This window comes from Aquarana catesbeiana, linkage group LG04 (genome assembly GCF_042186555.1).
Source record: "Aquarana catesbeiana isolate 2022-GZ linkage group LG04, ASM4218655v1, whole genome shotgun sequence".
In the NCBI taxonomy this organism is placed as follows: Eukaryota; Metazoa; Chordata; class Amphibia; order Anura; family Ranidae; genus Aquarana; species Aquarana catesbeiana.
Window position 1 is genome coordinate 592,695,938 of NC_133327.1, and position 22,117 is coordinate 592,718,054.

A 22,117-nucleotide genomic window follows, 5' to 3' on the forward strand; every position below is an offset into this window, starting at 1 on the left:
ATCAAATTGAATTGTAACTGTACTGTTTGCCCTAACATTGTAAAGCGCTGCGCAAACTGTTGGCACTATATAAATCCTGTATAATAATAGTAAAAAGAATGTGCTTTGCATCAAAGTGCAAAACAGTTTTATTAAAGCCCAACTCCAGGACATTAGTTTTGCTCATAGAGGAAACTGTAACTTTGATCCCTGAGGCTGGGTTCACACTGGTGCGACACGACAGCCGTCCTACTTTGGATCCGACTTTGCCCTGCGACATAAAGCCGGCATGTGTCCGACTTTCAATGAACGGGGATCCGACTTGGATCCCCGCCAATGCCCGGCACTGTGTTTGGTATGAATCTTTAGGGGGAACTCCGCGCCAAATTTTAAATAAAAAACCGGCATGGGTTCCCCCTCCAAGAGCATACCAGGCCCTTGGGTCTGGTATGGACCTTGAGGGGAACCCCCTACGCTGAAAAAACGGCGTGGGGGGTCGCCCCCAATCCATACCAGACCCTTATCCGAGCACGCAGCCCGGCCGGACAGGAATGGGGGTGGGGACGAGCGAGCGCCCCCCCCCCTCCTGAACCGTACCAGGCCGCATGCCCTCAACATGGGGGGTTGGTGCCTTGGGGGAGGGGGCGCGATGCGGCCCCCCCACCCCAAAGCACCTTGTCCCCATGTTGATGAGGACAAGGGCCTCTTCCCGACAACCCTGGCCGTTGGTTGTCGGGGTCTGCGGGCGGAGGGCTTATCGGAATCCAGGAGCCCCCTTTAATAAGGGGGCCCCCAGATCCTGGCCCCCCACCCTATGTGAATGAGTATGGGGTACATGGTACCCCTACCCATTCACCTAGGAAAGTGTCAATAAAAAAAAAACACAGTACACAGGTTTCAAAATTGATTTATTGGGCAGCTCCGGTATCTTCTTCCGACTTCTCCCAGTGTTCCGCCTCTTCTCCCGGGCCCCGCCGCTATCTTCTTCCAGCTCTATTGCCAGCGAGGGGCCCGGTCTGCTGCCGCTGTCTTGTTGCCGCTGTCTCGCCGCTTCTTCTCTTCATCTCTTCTTCCGATGTTGACACGACGCTCTCCCCGGCTGGAATGCTCTCTGTGTGCTCTGCTCTGACTTATATAGGCGGTGACCCCGCCCCCTTATGCCGTCACAGTCCCTGGGCATGCTGGGACTGTGACGGCATAAGGGGGCGTGGTCATTCTGAATTCATTAATTTGTCTCTTTTGTTAAAACCATTTACTTGGACTAACGTGTGTGACTGTTAGACCAGTGTACATACTCATAGCCAGTTGTGATCATAGTATGTAAATCCCCCCCATTTTTTTTTTCTTTTACTATTAAATGTTCTCAAATATCATAGTTACATAGTAGATGAGGTTAAAAAAAGACACAAGTCCATCAAGTCCAACGTATGTGTGTGATTATATGTCAGTATTACATTGTATATCCCTGTATGTTGTGGTCGTTCAGGTGCTTATCTAATAGTTTTTTTAAACTATCGATGCCCCCCCCCCCGCTGAGACCACCGCCTGTGGAAGGGAATTCCACATCCTTGCCACTCTTACAGTAAAGAAACCTCTACGCAGTCTAAGGTTAAACCTCTTTTTTTCTAATCTTAATGAGTGGCCACATGTCTTATTAAAGGGGTTGTAAACCTTTGTGGTTTTTCACCTCATTGCATTCTATGCCTTGGGTGCAAGCCATCTGGTCCTGGTGACTTATTAATCTGACTTATAAAACTGATCTCCGCTGACCAGGTGGATGACAGGTCAGTGTCTGCTTATGCAGAGCAGACATGGACACAAACAAACAAATGGAGAGCCGGTCACTCTGGAATACCTTCTGCAGTTTATTGAAATATTGTTCAGTAAAAGCAAACTGCTAACATGTTTCGACAACTCTAGCCTTGATCACAGCACCTTTATGACAGAAAAAAAACAACATGCGTATATATATATATATATATTACAAATTACATACAAAAATATACAAGTGATCAGAGAGTCCCCTCCCTTTAATCAATTGGCATCATTCCATTAGAGTAAATTGGAAGCACCGCTGTAAGTGTGCAGATTTTTCTTGTGTGATTGATAAATCGAGGTTAATTTTTGTAAATCTATAAAATAAGATTGGTAAATACTGCTCGCCAGGGCACCCGGCTGTGGTTTGCTGGCTCCTAACTTTTTCAGCTGGCTACTAGATCTGAGGTTTTTCCAGGTCTGTATTAAGGTTTGGTAACACAAAGACATAACTGTTTTTTTACACTTTGCACGTCATTATTATTTTTGCACTTCCTTGTTGAGGGAGACCCACAAACTATTGTTGAGGCTCTGAAATACGAAGTATGTACTGCTTGAATATGACATTTATTATCATGATTTTATTTACATTTTCCTAAAACATTTATTAAGACTTATTGTAAATGCAGATATGTGTCCTTAAATCAGTTTCCTCTTATTTTACAGGCACACAGCTGGCAGCCTGGAATAAAGAACCCATACCGAGGGGTAGTCGTGTGGCCTGTTCCTGAGAATGTGGAAATCACTGTGACCCTCTTTAAGGTTAGTATTATATCTAAAATTACTGTCAACAGTCTGGATGCTGAGAGTGGTATCAGTCTTATTTCATTGGCTACCAAGTACAGTTTTTCGATCTATAAAGCCAAATTTCTGATACATGGTCATAAATATTATTTTTACAATACTTTGTTTTTTTGTTTACAGCTGAATGTCTTGTTTAAAAGGCCCAGTTAAACTTTAATGAAATCCTCTTATAGGGCATATTGCCCATATCCACAATATTGTTGTTTTTCTAATGTAATGGGTAGCACAATGGCTAAGTGTTTAACGCTACAGCCCAGAGCCGGGACAAGGGGTGGGCAAAAGGGCGACGTGCCATGGGCACCGTCTCTATGTGCAGGATGGATGGCACTCTGGAAGCTGCAGCAGATTTCTACTTCTCAGAGACAGGAGTGACTGCAGTTCCACTCCTGTCAGCAGGGTTTTTTTTTATTAGTCCAGAGTGCAGCGGTACTCTGTACCGCCACCTCCAGCACTAGCCAATCCCCTCTGGCCGCTTTTACTTGTAAGCACAGAAGTAATTTCCTGTGCAGGATTCTGTGTTTAGAAAAGACCGTTTGCCTCAAGTGACCGTGCCCCCTCGGTGCAGGAGGAGCAGGGAATACTGAAGCACTGGATAAATAGCTGGGGGTGTGTTAGAGGGGGGAGCTCTGTGCTTGTGGGAGCTCTGCATACTGGGATGGGGGGAGTTGAGCTCTCTATAGGGGGTAGAGGACTCTGTGTACTGGGGGGAAGAGGGAGGAGAAGGGAGCTCTGTGTACTGGGAAAAGAGGGAGGGATGGGAGCTCTGTATACTGGGGAGAGAGGTGAAGGCGGAAGCTCTGTACTGGTGGGGGTGGAGCGGGAAGAGTGGGAGCTCTGTGCTAAAGGGGAAGGAGCTTTGTAGTGCGTAGAATGGGTAGTCGTTGAGAGACCAGCTTTGTCTTGGTGTTTCTTCCAGTGACTCCACTGATGTAGAATATTTTTTCTTTGAAGTCGCACAGATATGAATGGTACTCATCGGAAATCATGGGGTACAACTTTTCAGTTCTAAGTCGCATGACAAGTCTCACAAGTGTGAAAGGGGCCTTAATAAATATTGTTAAAGTAGTATTAAACCCTCAGTGTTTTATAGCTTACAAAATAATTGTATAACATTGTATAACTATGTATATGACATACCTGGCTGATGCTGATAAAAGCTTTAAATCACTGAATTAGACACCGCTACTCCAGCAAACTCCACTTGCTTGTGCCAAGCAGCTGCTCTCCTGCATTGTGAACACAGGAGGTTGGCCGTTTACCACAGGCACCATTCAGAGAATGAGTTGCATTTTCTGAATGAATGCGAAGCACTCTCTGAACAGTGCCTATGCTGACTGGTCTCCATGTTGAGCTGACCCATAGAATGCAGCAGGCCAGCCGCTCTGCACATCCAAAAGTTAGTGGAGATCACTGAAGTAGCAATGGCCTTCTATAGTGATTTACATCTTCCAGGGGCAATGGCAAGGTATGGTATATGCATTGGACCAATGTAACTATATATAAATTATCCATACCTTTAACACACTGACCACAATAAAGAAAAAAATCACCACTAAACTGTTTAACGTTCCTACCCCAGCACGTACAACTTACAACTTTCAGTGCTGTTGGCTTCTGCTCTCTTTATCCTGTTTCCTTAAACTCTTGTCTAGTGGACAGGGCAGTCTAGAGACGGTCTGTTTGGAGAAGGGAGGAAAGATCAATGGTGTGCCTTGCCATCCTAGGCTACAGGGCTGAGTGTTTCTGTTGATGCACACAGTGTAGAGAGTCACAACTCTAGTCCCTGCATACAAGGTTGGCTCAATAGGATGCAAGCGAAAGGATCCAACCTGGAAAAGGAAATCTGGGTCAGCGGTCATCACACCAGGGTAAACTGGAACCTTGGCAATGATTAATAGTGAAGAAGCTGCAGACTCTGTAAGGGATTAAATCAGCACTGAAAGTGCAAAAAAAAACCCAGAGGGTTTAATATCACTTTAAATGTATTTTAACCATTTAGATACTGCACTCTAGAAAGACCGCTACAGTGCAGTCATCTGTTTCTGGGAGGGTGTCCATGGACGTCCTCCTAGAACCCCGCCCCCTGTGCACCCCCTGGGACGTGCATCACAGATCGGGGTAAAGAGCCAATCAAAGCAGCTCTATACACAGATACAGCTGATCACATATAAACAGACTTGCTGGTTATCAGCAGTCCTTTCATCACGCACTGTGTCTGTGTGAGGAAAGGAGAGACGATAACCGGCAAACTTGTCAGGACATTGTTAACACTTATAATCAGGGCACTGATCATCAGTGCCCTAATTATCAGTACTCATCAGTGCAGCCTTATAAGTGCACATCAGTGAAGGAGAAATATTACCACTTTGCAAAATGTTATCTAAACTAAGAAACTTTTTTTTTTTTTCCATTTCAAAATGTTCGCATACCAAAAAAAAAAAGGAAACCCCAGTGGTTATTAAATACCACCAAAAGAAAGCTCCAACTGTCTCAAAGAAACAATAAAAATGTTAGATGCATACAGTGTTGCATGATCGTGCAGTTGTCATTCAAAGTGCGGCAGCAACGAAAGCTGAAAATTGGCCTGGGCAGGAAGGGGGTGACAATGCCCGGTATTGAAGTGGTTAAACATAGTATAAGTATCTGATCACTTTCCTGGCTTCCTGTAATCAACTGTATTGCAAGAGGTCATCACTCAGAGCCTTAGTGCCTCTACGGTTGTGCACCATGCTGTCAAACGCTACAGTAAAGGGAGCTGATGATGACCTCATCTGTGCTGCTCCAACAGTGTCCAATCAGCACACTTGGCAGGTCCTCCAGTTACCTATACTGCTTACAGGTTTACACACTGTAGTGGGGCCAGGGCCTGTGCTAGAGCATATTGTGCCCTAGGCAAGACCAGCTACTTGCAACTTACTACAAAACCTCAAACTGCTTTCTCTAGCTAAGCTCATCCAATCCTGCAGCGGTATGCGGAAATATCAGCGTAGTGTGTGGGGAACATTGGCGGCAGTGGGAAGAAGGCCTGGACTGGGACAAAAAATAGACCCGGGCATTTTAGACTGAGCAGTCCATTTTTTTTTTTTTTTTTTTTTTTTTTTTAAACTAATTACAAATAATAACAACTACCGATTTATTGATGTCTTTTAGTTATATTTAGCCTGCTTCACTCCACTGGTGTCAGTAATTGTTTGTTTTTTTATTTTTTTATTTTTTTTTAACATTTGATTGTTTTTTTTTTACAAATTTAATTTTTTGTTCTCCTTTTAGGACCCCCCATTGATAGTCTTTGATGAAATATTAGGGGTTTAAACATATCTCTGATGTTTCACCTTTGAGACAAATAAAGGAGATTGAGGACGCAGCCCTCAATCTCCATTTCTGGAGCCTCAGCAGCACAGAATGAATGAACAGGACTAGCTCTGTACAGAGGCTTCCCATTCATTCATAAACTGAGGCATAGTAAACGGTTATGAATGGGGAAAAAAAAAAAAAAAATCAGTGATCGGTCAGACAAGGAAGGGTCCAGTAAATGGCACATTTACCAGCCTCTTCCCTGCTCTCAATCCTGACGGATCCCCCATAGCAGCTGGTGAGTGGGAAACTGGAAGAGCTGCGGGGGGCCGGGGCGAGAGGAAATATCAGGGCTGGGAGAAATCAAAGAGGTGCCAGGAGCGAGGACAGCAGGACCCTGGATAGGAGGAGTGGCATATAAAGAAACCGATTTCCCCCTCCATTTGCAGCCTGCAGCCACTGAATACTTGCGGGAGGGAGAGGAGGAGAAGCTGGCATTCAGAAGCTGCAGGGTATCGTTTTTTCTACTTGTCACTGTCTTGTTAGGACATTCCGTGGCTATGCCCTAGGTGGCAGTGCACCCTAGGCGGATGCCTAGTTTGCCTAGTGGTAGAACCAGCACTGAGTGGGGCCTTTGTGCTGGGTTTGCTTGGGCACAGCAACCCATTCATTTGAAGTCCCTGACCCTTTTTTAAAAACATATCTGGTTGGTGCTGTGGCACCATGCTGTTTCACGCACTCAAAAATGCACCCCGCGCATCTTCAAAACAGCAGCGTGTTTTGCTTGCGAGTCGGGGAATGCGTGCAATTTAAACTCATTCCCGGGCCCTCTACAGTGTGAATTTTTGCTTTCTGCCCCCAAAACCCACTGAAACACAAGGCACCAATGCTGCGTTGTAAGAACGGAGTGTGCACATTTGCCCTGTATGCAGACATTTTGGTGTTTCAGGGGCAACCATGGTACATGGTCAGAAACACTGAAGTAGTGCCTGCTCTGTGTCCACAGGGCTTTTTACTTTATATGATGATGCAAACGCTTGCTTTATTTACATAGAGTTGCAGAATTTGGTTGGGGCGGCTAAACAAAACTGCCAAACTTTTGGCATTTTGCATATGTTTTATTTTTAAAAATGTTTCAAAGTATTTATCCCATTAATACAGGTTAAATGACAAAGAATTTTTTCTGATAATTTACCTTCCAAAAGAGACATCCCAACAAAAGCTGCCTGTGTATCTAAGACATAACGATCTGCTCATAATGGCCATGATCTTCAGATTGTCATTAATATAAAATTGGGTCCGTGTAATGACATCCAACCACAAAACCAAACGTGTCAAGCTTCGGCTGATGATGTTACAGTGACCCAGTTTTATGTGAGTAGATATATTAAAAAACGAGTGACCATTATGTAGATTTTTATTTCTTTAGTGCCATCATGAAAGAGGCAGGCTTGTTCTGAGCCGGTCACGGAGTATTAGCAGGCTTGCCATTAATTATCAAACTGTCTAAAATAAAATGCAGCAATTTCCATTGTATTGCAGTGCTACCCAAAAACATGCGTTAAATTGGATACCACAGCATTTGTCACAAAAAGGCTGCGTAGACCGGATGGGGCGTGGTGAGTCTTCCGGGCTGGCAGAACACAATTACTGCTAGCGGGTATAGCTGTCAGTAGTGATTGCATGTACAAAATTAGACAGGCTGGTTGTACCCAAGTTGATCGATGGATGGATTTGGGTACAACCAGCCTACCCATAGATGGTTCAAATCTCAGCTGGCCCCTGCTTTAATGGCAGAGATTTGATCCGTCTATGGCCGGCTTAATAGAAAAAAAATAAAAGGCAACAACAAATAGATGCAACAACCGACGCCCAATTAGCCACATAGGGCCGACGTTAAAACATCAAAACATAACAACCCCCACCTCTCTGTGTACATTACCCCCCATTTTAGCAGGACAAGTGATTACTGTTTATAGGAAGACCATAGTGCGTGGAACACAGACTTAGATATATACAGTATCTCACAAAAGTGAGTACACTCCTCACATTTTTGTAAATATTTTATTATATCTTTTCCTGTGACAACACTGAAGAAATTACACTTTGCTACAATGTAAATTAGTGAGTGTACATCTTGTATAACAGTGTAAATTTGCTGTCCCCTCAAAATAATGTCTAAACCACTGGCAACAAAAGCGAGTACACCCCTAAGTGAAAATGTCCAAATTGGGCCCAAAGTGTCAATATTTTATGTGGCCACCATTATTTTCCAGCACTGCCTTAATCCTCTTGGGCATGGAGTTGAAGAGAGCTTCACAGGTTGCCACTGGAGTCCTCTTTCACTCCTGCATGGCAACATCACAGAGCTGGTGGATGTTGGACACCTTGCACTCCTCCACCTTCCATTTGAGGATGCCCCACAGATGCTCAATAGGGTTTAGGTCTGGAGACATGCTTGGCCAGTCCATCACATTTACCCTCAGCTTCTTTAGCAAGGCAGTGGTCATCTTGGAGGTGTTTTTGTGGTCGTTATCATATTGGAATACTGCCCTGCGGCCCAGTCTCCGAAGGGAGGGGATCATGCTCTGCTTCAGTATGTCACAGTAGTTGTTGGCGTTCATGGTTCCCTCACTGAACTGTAGCTTCCCAGTGCCGACAGCACTCATGCAGCCCCAGACCATGACACTCCCACCACCATGCTTGACTGTAGGCAAGACACACTTGTCTTTGTACTCCTCAGCTGGTTGCCGCCACACACGCTTGACACCATCTGAACCAAATAAGTTTATCTTGGTCTCATCAGACCACAGGACATGGTTCCAGTAATCCATGTCCTTAGTCTGCTTGTCTTCAGCAAACTGTTTGCGGGCTTTCTTATGCATCATCATTAGAAGAAGCTTCCTTCTGGGACGACAGCCATGCAGACCAATTTGGTGCAGTGTGCGGTGTATGGTCTGAGCACTGATAGACTGACCCCCCACCCCACCCCTTCAACCTCTGCAGCAATACTGGCAGCACTCATACGTCTATTTCCCAAAGACAACCTCTGGATATGACGCTAAACATGTGCACCGAACCTCTTTGGTCGACCATGGCGTGGCCTGTTTTGAGTGGAACCTGTCCGGTAAACCACTCTGTTATCTTGGCCACCGTGCTGCAGCTCCATTTCAGGGTCTTGCCAGTCTTCTTATAGCATAAGGCCATCTTTATGTAGAGAAACCATTCTTTTTTTTCAGATCCTCAGAGAGTTCTTTGCCATGAGGTGCCATGTTGAACTTCCGGTGACCAGTATGAGAGAGTGAGAGCGATGACACCAAATTTAACATGCCTGCTCCCTATTCACACCTGAGACATTGTAACACTAATGCCCTGTACACATGGTCGGACATTGATCGGACATTCCGACAACAAAATCCTAGGATTTTTTTCCGACGGATGTTGGCTCAAACTTGTTTTGCATACACACGGTCCCACAAAGTTGTCGGAAAATCCAATCGTTCTGAACGCGGTGACGTAAAACACATACATCGGGACTATAAACGGGACAGTAGCCAATAGCTTTCATCTCTTAATTTATTCTGAGCATGCGTGGTACTTTGTGCGTCGGAATTGTCCACACACGATCGGAATTTACGCAAACGTATTTTGTTGTCGGAAAATTTTATAGCCTGCTCTCAAACTGTGTGTGTTGGAAATTCCAATGGAAAAAGTCAGATGGAGCCTACACATATTCCGTCGGAAAGTCCGACCGTGTGTATAGGGCATTACAAGTCACATGACACCAGGGAGGAGATAAATTGGCTAATTGGGCACGATTTGGACATTTTCACTTAGGGGTGTACTCACTTTTGTTGCCAGCGGTTTAGTTATTAATGGCTGTGTGTTGAGTTATTTTGAGAGGACAGCAAATTTACACTGTTATACAAGCTGTGCACTCACTACTTTACATTGTAGCAAAGTGTAATTTCTTCAGCATTGTCACAAGAAAAGATATAATTAAAATATTTACAAAATGTGAGGGGTGTACTCACTTTTGTGAGATACTGTACCTATTTGACCATAATAGAGACCATCCTCATAGCATAAAACTTCTTAAAATGGTTAGCGTTTTAAACCATAATGAGCATCTCGGTGTCAAGAAAAGTAATAATTGCACAACCTCGTGATACAGAGATTCAGCTAGATGGATCAAACAAACTAGATCAATATACAATAATGAATGGAGAACTATCCATTAGTAGCCACCGTAGATGTCCAACTACCCCAGATCTTTAAAAAAAAATTTGGACCGCCCTGATTCAAATAAACAGCCTTATAGAATGGTAATACCAAGTTCACAGATCCTTTCCAAAACTGCAGGGTAAAGGGCATTGATTTTTTCCAGTGTAATAAGATCACTTTCTAAGCGTAAAACAGAAGTATATTCAGAGTTTTATGCGCCTCCGTGGTGGCCTGTCCCCTCCACAAGGCCCAGAAGGCACACCAAGATGGACAGATGGAAAGGGAGAGTTGTGGTCTCCAACATAAATTCAGTGACATCGGTCCAAAATTGTTGGATTAAAGGGCAGTGCCAAAAATATTTGAAAAAGCGGGCGGGGCGAAGGTATAGCCCCAGCAATGTGCAGGCAGGGATTGGTAAATACCAGCCAATTTGGCAGGTGTCTAATAAATATAGTGAAGAAACTTATATTGAATCAGTCTGCCTTTGATGAACACCAGGTGCTGAAGTGGGTAATCCCACATGTCGTCCCAGTCACCCCCCTGTAAGTTAGGGACATCAACTACCCACTTCATTCTACAGCGTTCAGTAGAGGGAGGCCTAACTGGGAACAAATCCTTGTAGATCAGTGATAATAGTTTGACCACAGAATCCGAACATGGCATTTCCAGATGAGAGGGCTGAGTTACTAAAGAGAAAGCAAACCAAATTGCAATACAAAGGCATGATGCCATTGTAGATATATCGGAAAAAGTACCATGTTTACTCTTTAGTTTGTCAAATGTTGCAAATTTGCCTGCCAAAGTTGCATCTCTATTCATACAACTGGACCCGGATGTACCAGAAAATGGGGAATCTGCAGGTTTTGCCAAAATATGGATTATTATTAAAGTAATTTCTCAGTCCTCCTTGGGTACAAGGTTTAATGAGCCCGATCTCATGCTTTTACGGCAAGGTTCATGGAGCCCGTGACACAATGCAGTGTTTTGGATCCCTGAAACAGTGAATACTTTAGACTTTCATTAGATCCTGTTAGGGCAGCTTCCAGTATAGTGGCAGCATCACCCATCAGCCATCTTTGAGCATAGACCATTTGAGTTGCCAAAAAATATTTTCAGTATGTAGACCAGGTAGCACCTTGGCCCGTAGGCTCCTGTAGAGCCCTGAGTCTGATGTGAGGATAGCCAAATGAAAGGGCTAAATCTATTGTTTTAAAATAAAGAGCGTGATATTTATACGGGAGGACGTCTCGGGAATTGGAGACTGGTAAGACCTTTTTTTAAAAGATTAATCCTGCCTATTAAAGACAACGGTAGACGTTTCCAAGCTTCAGTTTTCTGCATAGTAGGCAAAGGTGATAAATTCAGGGCCATATAGTCTGTTACCTTAGATGTAATTTACACCCCTAGATACATCAAGCTAGTCACCCGTTTCAGAGGGAGATCAGGGTCTGCTGATGGTCTAGTTCCAGGGTCTAATGGTAAAATGGAAGATTTAGCCCAATTCACTTTCAATCTGGAGTATCCAGTGAATTCGTCGAATATTTGGAGAACTGCCCGTAGTGGCTGACCCATATTTTGACTTGGGTTTTCAAAGGCAAAAAAAGCGAAACTGAATTACTGTGTACTGTTGGTGGTTTGTGACGGGTCAACTTTTGGGGCCCGTTCATACTAACCACATGCTAAAATGCTCTGTATTAGCGTGCAGGCTGGTTTCTGTTTTTGCCTGGTGGTGAGAAGCTGGTGCAATGCGTTGTAGCTGCTCATTGTACGTTTTACATTTTTTAAAATTTTATTTACTTTTACAACTTTACTGGGCAAAGTTGCACTCTATTTAAGTCTCGGTACTGCACTGTCTGTGGTGCCATCCGATTCAGTGTTTAAAGGTACAGCATGTCTACATTTTTCGTACCGCACATAACATCAGTGTCATGGTGGAAACGGCACATAGAAAACAATTGTTCCCTTCTGGTGACGGATGTTGGATCAGTTGCAGAAAAAAGCAAGTCACTGCACATATATATGTCTGATAATTCACCAGCTGGCATGGTGTTGGTGTTTGCATCAGTCTGCCGTATGCTTCCTGTCTTTTACATCATACACCGCTGTTCTGCTGATGTAGCTCTGCTCTATGTTTAGAAGACATAGGCCACTTGGGAGCCTTTAAACATCTATTATTCCAGTCAGTATTTTGTTGTACTTGAAATCTTGTTGGAAAAATGCCAGTTTTCCCTTCCCTTTTTCAAGTATATCATCTGTGTCATCTAGCATTCAGTAAAGCCAAGTACTTGATTGTGAGCTTCCGAGCAAAACACTAAAGTATCTAATATAAAAAAAAAACAGATTTGAACAGATTTTTTGCATTAGATGATAAATGGTTCAGTAGCAGTAAGTTTTGAGTAGTTTGCTAGTCTGATTGTCCCCTTTAGGTTTGTAGTAATGTACATATTCAGGGCTTTTTTTCCCCAGAGAATAGGTGCAGGTACTCCCCGACCAGTCACCCATTGTCTCCACCACCTACCTACCGCCAAGCACCGTCCCTTAGTTCCACCCCATACCCACCTCCCAGTACCTCCCCTTTTAGAAAATACAGAACTAAGTATTTTTTAATAAAAATGGATAGGTGACAGTGTCAAAGAGAGGGCACCACCATCCCTGAGTAGTAGATATAGTCAGGAGAATAATTTAGTGGGACTTTTTGGGTGCCGGGAAAGGAGATTTCAACAGACATCAAGGTAAAAAATAAAATTCATATTTTATTCAACATATACAAAATTTAAAAATTATGCTGGCTAGACATAATGACATGAAATGACATACAGCAGTACATATCAAAATAAATTTGGATATGAACAGTCACTCGGTACTGTAGTCCCTAATCCTTACATGTTTCGCTCAGTGGGGCTTCCTCAGGGGATATGTTGAGGGACCCAAGTGGATATGTGGCTGCATGAAATAGGATACAATTAGAAGCCATAAAAATATTCACAAAGAAAAGAAGTATATATAAAGGAAAGAATTAACGGTTGTCCAAAAGTTGATTGATTAGGCTGCCATCTAATAAATAGTTACCTGCTAGTAGACTCAAGCCAGGTGTAGGAAAATGAACTTTGCTCTGTACTGGAGAGGTTTTTGGTCTGGGAGGACCCAGGTAACAGCCGTGGGATCTGTGACTGCCATATAAGGAGGGGGTTAGAAAAGGAAAGGCAGAAGTGAGGGAGGAAAGGAGAAGGAAAGGGGGAGGGGGGAGGGAAAGGATATGGGGGGGGGGGGGGGGGAGAGGAAAAGGAGGGGGAGGGGGGGAGAGGAAAAGAAGGGGGGGGGGGAAATAGGAAAAATAAGTACTGAAAAGGTAGTGAGGGAAAAAAAGAGAGGGGTGTGGAAGGGTGAAAACACACTGGTGTAATTAGAATGAGGAATGTGTGTTGAAGATGTGAAGTCCCAATGGGGTAGTGAACAGGGTGGGAACATGCAGTGTTGGTGAGATAAAGTAATCAAAATGGACTAGGAGAGCAGAATAAATCCTTACAAAGAGCCCGGCTATGTCTAAAGGGGAGCAAGGGCTGCCAGATAATGATGTTTATCTGATAGGGAAATATAATATAGTAAAGGTAAGGTGTGAAGGAACACATGTAAAAAAATAATGTATAGCCATAGTGAGATTGACACTAAAGGTTGTAGATACTTGTTAACAGAAAAGTATATTAGTTGACCATATTAAGGACAAACCAAAGTCCTGTTTACAGATCGTCTCCCCCACTTGAAAAGGGGAAAATTTAAGAGACGGTAACAGGTATTTAAATAATAAGGTTCTCTAGCATAATGACCATCGCTACTTAAAAAGTACAGAGAGCAGAGTAATTGAAGAGCAATGTCACATTCAAAAGAATAGTAACCGCAACGAGGAGATAATTGAATTTACCTTATGTGGAAAAAGATCCCTGAAGTGGCAGCCTGTCCATGATCTGACCTGGTGTGTGATGGGGGGTGTTTAAATAGGCACATACGTGTAGGACATGTGTCTGCCCGTGTCCAATGAAAGAGGAGGGGCAGAGGAGCGGTGCAAAGAGCGTGCAATGGGGAAAGTAAGAAACTACAGTCCCACCCTGTTCACTACCCCATTGGGACTTCACATCTCCAACACACATTCCTCATTCTTCTTATACCAGTGTGTTTTCACACTTCCACACCCCTCTCTTTTTTCCCCTCACTACCTTTTCAGTACTTATTTTTCCTATCTCCTTTCCTTTTCTTATTTCTCTTCTCCCCCCCCTCCCCCTCTCCCCCCCCCCCTTCCTTCCCCCCCCCCCATATCCTTTCCCTCCCTCCCCCCCTCCCCCTTTCCTTCTCTTTTCCTCCCTCACTTCTGCCTTTCCTTTTCTAACCCCCTCCTTATATGGCAGTCACAGATCCCACGGCCGTTACCTGGGTCCTCCCAGACCAAAAACGTCTCCAGTACAGAGCAAAGTTCATTTTCCTACACCTGGCTTGAGTCTACTAGCAGGTAACTATTTATTAGATGGCAGCCTAATCAATCAACTTTTGGACAACCGTTAATTCTTTCATTTATATATACTTCTTTTCTTTGTGAATATTTTTATGGCTTCTAATTGTATCCTATTTCATGCAGCCACATATCCACTTGGGTCCCTCAACATATCCCCTGAGGAAGCCCCACTGAGCGAAACATGTAGGGATTAGGGACTACAGTACCGAGTGACTGTTCATATCCAAATTTATTTTGATATGTACTGCTGTATGTCATTTTATGTCATTATATCTAGCCAGCATAATTTTTTAATTTTGTATATGTTGAATAAAATATGAATTTTATTTTTTACCGTGATGTCTGTTGAAATCTCCTTTCCCGGCACCCAAAAAGTCCCACTAAATTATTCTCCTGACTATATCACAGAACTAAGTATAATTTTGTGGTGCTAAATAATTTGTAAAACCCCCCAGCAACAATAGACCCACCGAGCAAAAACAGACCCCCCACAGCACCAATTGATCCCCCCGCACCAATAATCCCCTATCAACAGTAGATCCTCCCTGCAACTATAAATCCCTCCCAGCAACTTTAGATCCCCACCAGCAACAAAAGAACCCCCAGCAGCCTGCATCAATAGACTCTCCAACACCTTGCCATTGCATACATTCGGTGCTAGAGGTGCTGAAACTGCGTTCCCCCAAGTTCCTGATGAAAAAAAGCCCTGTGCATAATACAGAGTATAATAATGCCAGATATAGGACTATTTATTCTTCAATGGGCTCACTGGCACAAAGCTGATGCTGGAGGTTGCAATTGGGAAAATCCCACTTGGCTTCTTGCACGTCTCTGGGACTCCTTTGGTGACATCTGGCCGATTTTGTTTTCAGCTGTACCTCCTCACGTTAGTCTCATTACTGCTATTGCAGTGCTGGGATTCTGAGTCTTCCCGCTGCACCCTCTGTAATTTAAAATAGATGAAAATGCCTGCAGAGAGCAAGAGACTCCCATCTTAAAGCATCTTAAAGGTAAGTTTCTACAGTTTGAAATACGGATGATGGGTGATTCTGTTCTCCATCATATACTGAAAACTACACTCTACCAGCATTTGGCAGACTGACGCTTTAAAGCCTTTGTACAAATACTGTAGCTGCTGACGTTTAATAAAAGGACACTTACACCTCTCTCTCTCTCTCTCTCTCTCTCTCTCTCTCTCTCTCTCTCTCTCTCCTCTCCCTCTCCCTCTCCCTCTCCTCTCCCTCTCCCTCTCCCTCTCCCTCTCCCTCTCCCTCTCTCTCTCTCTCTCTCTCTCTCTCTCTCTCTCTCTCTCTCTCTCTCTCTCTCTCTCTCTCTCTCTCTCTCTCTCTCTCTCTCTCTCTCTCTCTCTCTCTCTCTCTCTCTCTCTCTCCCTCCCCCCTCCACGGTTCCGGCCGGTGGTCACTTGAGCACCCACTTACATACACAGCCATCTTTACAGGAACGTGCGTTGGGAATAGTGCGTTGGCACTTTGTGAATAGTCCTGCAGCCTTCTAGGACCTGTGACGTGTCCCAGAAGGTTGCAGGCGGGGGGACAACTTCTGGTAGTTCACTGTGGTGATTCGAGTGGTAGTGGAAGCAGGTACCCATCAAAACCAGGTACCTGCTATTTCCCCCAGCCCCCCCCCCCCCCCAAAGTGCCAAAATTAGAAGAGAAGGGGGAGGGGGGCATAAAGTGGAACCTAATCTTTAGGGTGAAGTTCTGCTTTAAAGAAATCCTGCCATAAGTGAAATGTGTAGGCTTCCATTCTGATGACCACTCTTTCTGAAAATGCTAGTAGCCTGGCTGTCATGGCGATGCTTTGGCTTCATTACTTTTCAAGTCGCTAATTCAGAACAAAGAATAAGGATAAGCCCAAAGACTTTTATTTGCTTAATGCTTGTTCTGGTGAGTCACACAGGTAAAGTCAGACAACTAGCATTTTTTAGAAGGCAGCTTTAATGGACCTGTACTGGAAGAAATACTTAGGCTTTTGCTGACTTCATGAAATGCTAGTTTCCTGGCTGTCACGTTAATCTTCGTGGCTTCAGTACCTTCAGAACAAGCATGCAGACCCGGCGTTCTGACTTTACTCAGGTCAGGAATTCAGAAAGTAATGAAGTGTGAAGTTAGCCAGGCAAATGGCTTTTTGAGGATGTCAACTGTGGCAGCTCTCTGAATTCTCTCTGTATAGGTTTCCTATTAATTTTTATTTGCAAATAATTGTGCTTTCTGGCTGTGGGCCTGCAATTGAACGAGTATGGTTGGTCTTGCCTTGAAGTGTTGTACAGATAATTTCTGTTGTGAATGTAGGTTTTTATGCATGAGGTCTGGTGTCCAAGGGTTTTTGTTCACATGGGAAATGCTTCTCCACCCATACTAGTCGATGGAAACCCAAAACTACTTAAAGAACGGGATCAGCTTTGGAGGTCAACTGCAAGTCTAATGCACCCCTTGATGGTCCCAGAAGCAACTACGAATCTGTGAGGAACTGCGGAGGCAATTAATGACATTTGTACCTCTGTCACAAGACAAGTTTATAGTCCAGACTGGAAGTTCTTGCCCAGGAATTTCTCCAATGAACTAAACTAGTAGTATTGGGGTCATAGCAGGTTATATACATGCTGATAGAGTGCATGCCTCCTGTTCATATTAAAGTACAACTAAAGGCAATACTTTTATTTTTGAGTTTTGGATGGAGTGGAGAGGGATTAGAACCCCTGTCAGGGTTTTATTGCTCTATTTGACCTGTGTGCGGCTGCCGAGATCAGAAAATGTCTCACTGCCTGTGATTAGCGCAGCGCCGTGCCAACTTCCTGGCGGGCTCGGCACGTGGAGTGTGCGAACACGCCGGCCGTATTTACCATTATCATCGAAAGTAAAAGAAAACCCAAGTTTTGGGTTGTCCCCAGAAAAGTAATAGAGGGGAAATCTTCCAAAGGGGACACTAGATCTGGTGCTCTGGGGGGTCCCCAAGGGAATGCCCTTAATTTGCAGGGATTTCCTCACTTCCTGTTTGGCTATGGGACAGGAAGTGAAGGGAAATCTCCACAATTTGACACAGATTACAAAAAATAAACCTTTCAGAGGTTATAACCCTCCCTTTTAAACAAGCCTGACCGATTGGAGGATTTCTTTACATCAGCCAACTTCTACATTTGATTTCAGGAATACTTCCCACCTTGGCCTTGTCATGTAAACCTTTTTAAACTGTTCTTTCTGTTTTAGGACCCACATGCAGAAGAGTTTGAAGACAAAGAATGGACATTTGTAATAGAAAATGTAAGTAAAAGATTTTAAGATTGTATCACAATGTAACTGTTTTTGTTTTTGTTTGAATTTTTAGTTATGTTGTAGGCTGGAAATTCCAGTAATGTCCTCATATTTTATGTATTAGAATGGCTGCGATTTAATTCACTTTGGCCATGGCACCATCTAGTGGTGATATATAAAATGACACTTTGAATACTTATGTACTTTATTGTGTGTTAAAGTAGACTCAATGTCCAGCTCCAGCCAAAATGTTTTTTTTTATTTTTATTTTAGATAAACAGAGAAAGAGTTAGAACCTTTGTTTGGCATTAAATGCTGTAAACGTCCCCTGCTTTGTGTGGCACTCATCACCTTGACAGTAAATGAATGGAGTTATAGATGGGGACACAAACAGCAATACAAATCTAAGTAAATAATAGAGGGGTACCTATGCGCTACTCAGTATATAGATTACAAAAATATCAGGATGCAGTGCAATAGTGGATATAAACTCCTATAGTTTCACCAACACCAATAAGAATGAAAATATATATGGAGATGGAGCAGCGCTAAATCAAAATGTACCAATGTAAAAATATAATATGGACTAATTCAAATGTTTAAAGTGCAGTGTGCAATATCATAATAAAGAATCACATTCCTAAAATGCATACACTATGATAAATAAATGTGCAAAAAAGCTAAAAACATTTGAATTAGTCCATATTATATTTTTACATTGGTACATTTTGATTTAGTGCTGCTCTATCTCTATATATTTTCAATACAAATCTAACCTTTCCCCACTCTACTAGTTTTCTTACTGTCTTTCCAAAAGAATTCCCCGTTCTTTTCTGTCAAATACGCAGAAATGGAGGAAAAACTTCCCAGACCTGATCACAGCAATAAAAACCTGAAAAGAGAACGTATATATGATAAAAGTGACACACGTATCAAAGTCCACTGTTAACAAGCGTATTTGCATAAACGTCCAATAGGGCTTATAGTTGAGGATGGGCCAGAAGAAAAGAAATGTATTTGCTGTCAGTGCATGGGAGATTTGAGTGATACTCAAATCCAATGTGTTGTATGTTTATCAGCAGCTGGTCTTATTTTTGTCATTATTTTTCTCTGATCTTTTTGGAAATAAGTTATTTGTCTACTTCAACACAGCAGTGTTTGTGTTGATGGGAATCAAGCAATTTTCTTCCATAAACTTGTGGTTGAAAGAAAGAAAATTGTATTATGTATGGCCTGCCTTAAGCCATTAGAAGAATTGTATGCATCTATATGTGAGTACTTTAGGTGGGATTTTACACAGGATCTCTGATAGCAATACCAGCAAGAACACCTGTATTCTATGCATAAAATGTGCATATGGCCGTGTGAATGAAGCCTTATACGATGATTAGTGTCATGCTGCTGGCTCTGCCAAGGGGTATTGGCCCTGAAAATATGCAGGTACCATCATATGAAAGATCAGTCAGCCACTGCACAGGGAACCCCTAGCAGTCTCTGGTGGAACCCTTGAAATTCTACAGAAACCTGATTGAGAATGGCTGATCTACTGACTGCTGAGCAACTGTTTTTAATTGAGTATTGCTGCCATCTAGTGGATGACTTTTAAATTACATTCCTTCTATGAGTGCTAAAATAATGCTGAGAGAGAGCATAGTCTTTTTACAATTTCAGAATCTCATTTATAGGTAATTAAATATTAGATCAAACACACATATACTGTATAATTAGATCTGTTGATATAATTGGCAAAAGTGATTGCCAGATTATGATTTGTTTCCAGATTGTTTATGTGAATCACATTGTCAGTCACAAATGTTAAGCAGAAAAATAAGTTAGGCTCCATGCACACTGGAGCTGATAAACTTCAAGTTATTGGATTTTGGGTGTTTTTTTTAAAAAGCCCATAAACTACACTCTATGTTAGCCTATGTGCCCATGCACACATGGGCATTTTTTAGCTTTAATGAGCAGTGGAGTTTATGGGCTCTTTTCTGAACACAAGAAATTCGCGTTCAAATTGCCAGTTTTCACCGCCAAAAAACGCTGATAAATGCTCAAAAACGCACGTAAAATAGCATTCAGCGTTCTATCTTTTCAATGCACTGTGGGAGTTTGGAATGCATTGTGGGATTTTTGGAGAGTCTTCTGTGTATTTTTTATTGAAAACACCCTTAAACGCTAATGCTAAAAAACGCTCATAAACGCTAGTACAAAATGCTGTTAAAAGCATGTTTTACAACCAGTGTTTTCTGCCAGCAATCTGGCGTACAGAAAAAGCTTTTTTGAGCTTCAGTGTGTAAGGAGCCTTAGAGTGGAACTTAATTTTTTTTTTTGGCCTCCCTGAGGCTTTTGCCTTAATGTTTTCAGCATATTGATGCATTATTGCACATTTATCTTGCAAAATGCCCTCCTCCAGCTATGTGACATTTGTGCTTCCCCTCATCGCTTCATCTCTGGTGCTTCTCCTTCAGTCTTATTTCAGGATTTGGAGTCTCTGGCCATCCTAACAGGTTGCTGGACCAGGATGGCATAACTTCTACACATTTGCATGGGAGTTGCTTTGTCCCTGCACTTATTCCCAGCATCTGTAAGATGCACAATTAGTGAAAAAGCAATTACTAGCAGGCCGAGGAAGAGAATTTAGGGAAGAACAGATATAGTCTATTTTACCATAGTTCAGAATTAAGGCAGGATATGAAAAAAATTACAAATTTTGTCATTTTCTTTCTGTGCAGTGGGAAGGTAGCTGAAATGAAGCCTATGACCAAACACCCTAAAAACTGTGTCATCAACAACCCGCCACTACATTATAATTATTTCTAGCACAATTTACACTGAGCAAAATCATGCTGTTTAATTTTGTGTGAACTGCATTTTTTTTGTTCAAGCCTCCTGGCTATGACAGGGGCAAGAGTGGAACTAGCCACGCACGGGTCCTAGGACATACTTGGCAGTCACATCAATTTTATTTTTCATTTTTTTTGTTCCTGAACCTTAGTGGTATGCAGACTAGTGTTGCCCGAACACATTTGCCAGCAGTTTGGAAGAACAAGCCAAAATCGGCAAAACCCCTAATTGGAACACCATTAAAGTTAGTGGTGATGGGATTTGTGTGTTTTGTACACCCTGCACTCCCACCAATAAATTTCAGATTCTCAGCCATGGTAATACTGCTGGGAATCCTGGATCAGTGACATTATCAGGAATTTCTGGTGGTCCATTCAAATTCAGGAGCTGGGACCCTGTCCTTGTGTAAAGATGTAAAAATCATTGGGCGACAGGTCATTATGATTGACATGGATTGCCTGGCTGGGCTACTTGATTGCTGGATACGTCGGTGGACAGCATGATTGACGGTGGAGTTTCTTCTGGGCACAATATTAAACGTTATTTTAAAAGCTGGTAAGTATGTGTTTGCCCTATTTTATTAAAGCGGTTTAACTTGGTGTTCGTGTTGTGTTTTTTTTCCCCCCTTTTAACTTTGTGGAACGGATCAGGGGTATAATGAGATAGTGTACCCCTGTATTAAAATTACTGGGAGGGAGCAGATATATGGCCACCCTTTCTTAAAAAGGGTGCATCCAGATTTCACCAGAAGGCCCCCCAGTTCACTATTACCCTCAGGTACTTTTTGGAGCACAGGGAGGTGGGGAAGAGGCTCCTGTCCCTCTTTTCTATGTCTCTTTTGTGACAATACATTGCTGAATTATAAACCAGGCCTGTACTGGTTTATGATTTAAATAGACCCCTCCTGACTTTAAACAGCTGCATGTATGTTATATGCACATAATTAGCAGTATGTTCATATAATTATGCATGCTGCATGGATTTTAGCATATTTTTTGTGCCATCACAGATGTTTTGGCTACTAATGGCAATCATAGGAATGCCTGGACAAATTTAATAGTCTGGAAAGATAGGCCCACTCGGATCCACCTGTCCGTTTTTCAGGCGGATCTGAGTGGGACACTCATTGACTTGTATGGGCAGGCGGATGTCAGCGGAGATGTGTCATCTGATCCGACAAGATCCGCTGAAAACAGACGGATGGCGATACGTTAGCCATCCGCCTGCTGGATCAGATGAGAACAGACAGACAGGTCCGTTTTCATCCGATCTCCCGTAGAGAACAGCGGGGCTCTGACAGGTCCATCCTTGCACAGTGAGAGGAGACCGACCTGTCATCCGCCGGCTCAGCGGGGATAAACGGAGCGATCTCCTGCTG

The 22,117-nt window shown here is 43.0% G+C and overlaps 1 protein-coding gene across 6 annotated transcripts in view; it reads left to right on the forward strand.

Moving 5' to 3' along the window:
* EHBP1 (EH domain binding protein 1) overlaps positions 1-22,117 on the forward strand; it is a 733,557-nt gene that overhangs the window by 150,681 nt on the left and 560,759 nt on the right. For all 6 annotated transcript variants that reach the window (XR_012243991.1, XM_073628177.1, XM_073628181.1 and 3 more), the window contains exons 4-5: positions 2,461-2,556; positions 17,848-17,901. Coding sequence is in view for 5 of the 6 variants with exons in the window: in XM_073628177.1 (XP_073484278.1) it covers positions 2,461-2,556; positions 17,848-17,901 (150 nt within the window). In the remaining variant the exon portion in view is untranslated. The remainder of the gene's footprint in view (positions 1-2,460; positions 2,557-17,847; positions 17,902-22,117) is intronic.